At 37.2% G+C, this 2,923-nt stretch overlaps 1 protein-coding gene across 1 annotated transcript; it reads right to left on the bottom strand.

Moving 5' to 3' along the window:
- Positions 1-511: 511 nt before the first annotated feature.
- LOC115960720 (receptor-like protein 43) lies at positions 512-2,287 on the bottom strand. The gene has a single exon (XM_031079698.1). The coding sequence runs from the start codon at positions 2,207-2,209 to the stop codon at positions 743-745; it is 1,467 nt and encodes a 488-aa protein (XP_030935558.1). The 5' UTR covers positions 2,210-2,287; the 3' UTR covers positions 512-742.
- Between the last annotated feature and the right edge of the window lie 636 nt (positions 2,288-2,923).

The raw sequence follows: 2,923 nt of genomic DNA, 5'->3' as shown, positions 1-2,923 counted from the left end.
AGAGTAACGTTACAGTTACGAACTTATCTACAACATTTTTATAAACTATTAATGTACAAATTCTTATTAGTTCGCATTTGAGCTTATCACTTACATCACTTTTTTTATTTACCAATAATCACTCACTATATCAGCAATATACCTCTAACACTTTCCTCATTTTAAAGTCCATTAAAAAAATTTATAGATCTAAAATCGAAAACAACATATACTAGCCCAAAAACATTTGTGCAACAACAAAATCACCAATAGCAAAGCTAAAAAAATTAAGTCCAATTAACGAATTTTACTCAAACAAACAACTGACCCTTTAACAAGTTTTAAACGGAATAATTTTGTCTTTAACTAGCAGATGCACACATCAAAAACTCAAAAAAAAAAAAAAAAAAACTCAACGCCTAAGAAGCTGTCGAGCTAGAGGTTAGAGTCGTCCTCCTTAACTCAAAGTCCTATCTCCGTTTTGAGAGTACCTAAGACCTTATTTGAAATAGAATTTTTTAGGATTCAATATTCACACATAGAAAACTTATATCCAACATCCTCCATGGTAAAAACAATTTCACCATCATTTTGAGTTCAAAATTTTCCAAAGACTAATGTTAACATAGATCAAATAAAAAAGGAAAGAACGAAAATTACATCAAAGTGCTATTACACAATTCCAACTTCCACATTTTGTTTTCCCTATAGAAAAATTTTATTCGATTTTCCAAGTCTAGTGGAATTTCCATAAACATCTCAACTATGCAATACTTTTGCATGGTGCTAATGGAGAACCACACAAACAATCATTCCCCAAAAAAGCACTAGCTGAGAAATTAGTCACAGGAAGCTTCCCACACAAATGGTTATAACTTACATTCAATCTTTCAAGCTTCGAAACCCCATTTGGCACTTTCCCAAACACCTCATTCCTAGACAAATCCAAGTACTTCAACCTCTCTACAATCCTCAAACTCTCCAAGTTAAACTTTAACTTGTTCCTTGAGGCCCAAAAGCCCACCAAGTAATCAGTCATATTCAAAAGCCCAATAGCACTGCCTGAAATTTCATTCTCTGAAAGATCAATAAAATCATAGAAATAAGTGTGTGAAGGCTTCCAATCCTCTAGTCTCAATTTAATTCCACACCTGGCTAGCTTCAGAGAGTAAATTATTGGTGATGACGTGGCCCATTTTGGAATTTCACCTAGGTGAAACTTGTTGTACGATAAATCAAGGGACTCTATGCCTTTCACGCTCATATTTGGGAAAGGGTCAATTAGGTAATTTCGCGAAAGGTCGAGGTTAAATATCTTCGTCAGATTCGCGAAACTTCTCGGTACGACTCCCGAGAAATTGTTCCGCGAGAGATTTAGCTTGTCGAGGGTCTTGAAATTCCCGAGAAATTGGGGAATTTGACCGTTGAGACCGGTTTGGGCGAGCTCGAGGTAGATCAGTTTTGGCGCTAGAGCGGAAATCGATGCCGGGATTTTCCCGATAAATTTGTTGTGTGAGAGCCTGAGAATTCGGAGCTCCGAGAAGGATCCGAAAAAATCGGGTATGGATCCGGATAGTTGGTTTCGGTCGAGCGAGAATAAGGTCAGATTCTTGAGCTTTTGAATCCCGTTCGGTATTGGACCGGTGAGGCGGTTCCCGCCAAGATTGAGCTGAGTCAAACCGGTTAACTGGGATATCGAACTCGGAATCGGACCCGAAAATTGGTTACCTGATAAACTCAGAGCAGATAGTCCAGTCAGGTTACCGATGGATCCGGGTATTCGACCCGAGAGCTTGTTGTTTTCGATGTAGATGAATTTGAGTTCAGGTAACCCGAAAAGGAAATCCGGAAAAGGACCCGAAATGTTTCGGAGATTTTGGAGGTAAAGTCCGTCTAGGAATTTGACTTTAGAGAGAGAGGGTGAGATTGGGCCGGAGAGGAATGAATTGGGCTTACTAGACTGGCCCATAAGAGAGAGACTTGTGACCCGGCTGCCGAACAGGCAGGTTATGCCCGACCATGTGCAGCAGTCGGATCCGGGTTTCCAAGAGCTGAGAATGCCGGATGGGTCTGCTGTGATGGAAGATTTGAAGCCTAAGAGACCTGTTTCATCGTCCACGTGGCAGGTGGTTGATGTGACTGTGAGGGAGTGGTGGGTGAGGATAGTGAAGAAGAAGAAGAAGAGTAGGAGGAGGAAATGAGAGTGAGGGTGAGAAAGAGAGAGGTTCATGTTGGTTTTTTTTTTTTTGGTTGATGTGAGCGGAAATGAAATGGGAATGATTTGTTGAGAAAGTAGCTTATGGGGTTTTATAGGGATAGAGATGTGCACTGGTTTGACTTCAAACTTCAAAGTTCAAGTGGATTTTAGTATCATGGATCCATATCTATTTACGGAAATGTTAACAAACGTTATATGGTATCTATTTAAAACTATTTTAATATAGTTTCTTACCTATTATATTAAAGGTATTTAGTAATATAGAAAAAGCATTTTGTACCAATTGATACTATGTTATATAAAAATTTAATAAATAAAAGACATGTGTGTAAAAATAATTACCACTAATACATGTTTTTTAATTGTTAGTAAATTAATTATTTTTACTAACATGTCTCACATTTATCGAATTTTAATACTGTTAATATGGTATCATTTTATAGCGAATAACTTATAACCATCTTTTTATTATCCAAAAAAAACTATGATACAAATTTTTATTATTATTAAACTTTCACATAATTTTAACGCAAAATTTTACAAAATGTTTCGTGTTAAGATAATGACTAATAAAAACTAGTCGGTCCAACTTGTTTTGACAATGCGTGAAAAGTTGACTGCTTTAAATACAGTGGATAGAGGAACATGTGGTGAGGAATGATGAAGATGGTAATAACTACGCTCACTGGTCAAAGTCAAGCAAGTTTGCACGGACTATCTCAGCCA

The sequence above is a fragment of the Quercus lobata genome, chromosome 9 (assembly GCF_001633185.2).
Source record: "Quercus lobata isolate SW786 chromosome 9, ValleyOak3.0 Primary Assembly, whole genome shotgun sequence".
NCBI lineage: Eukaryota > Viridiplantae > Streptophyta > Magnoliopsida > Fagales > Fagaceae > Quercus > Quercus lobata.
This window is presented reverse-complemented; position numbering and strand designations above follow the sequence as displayed.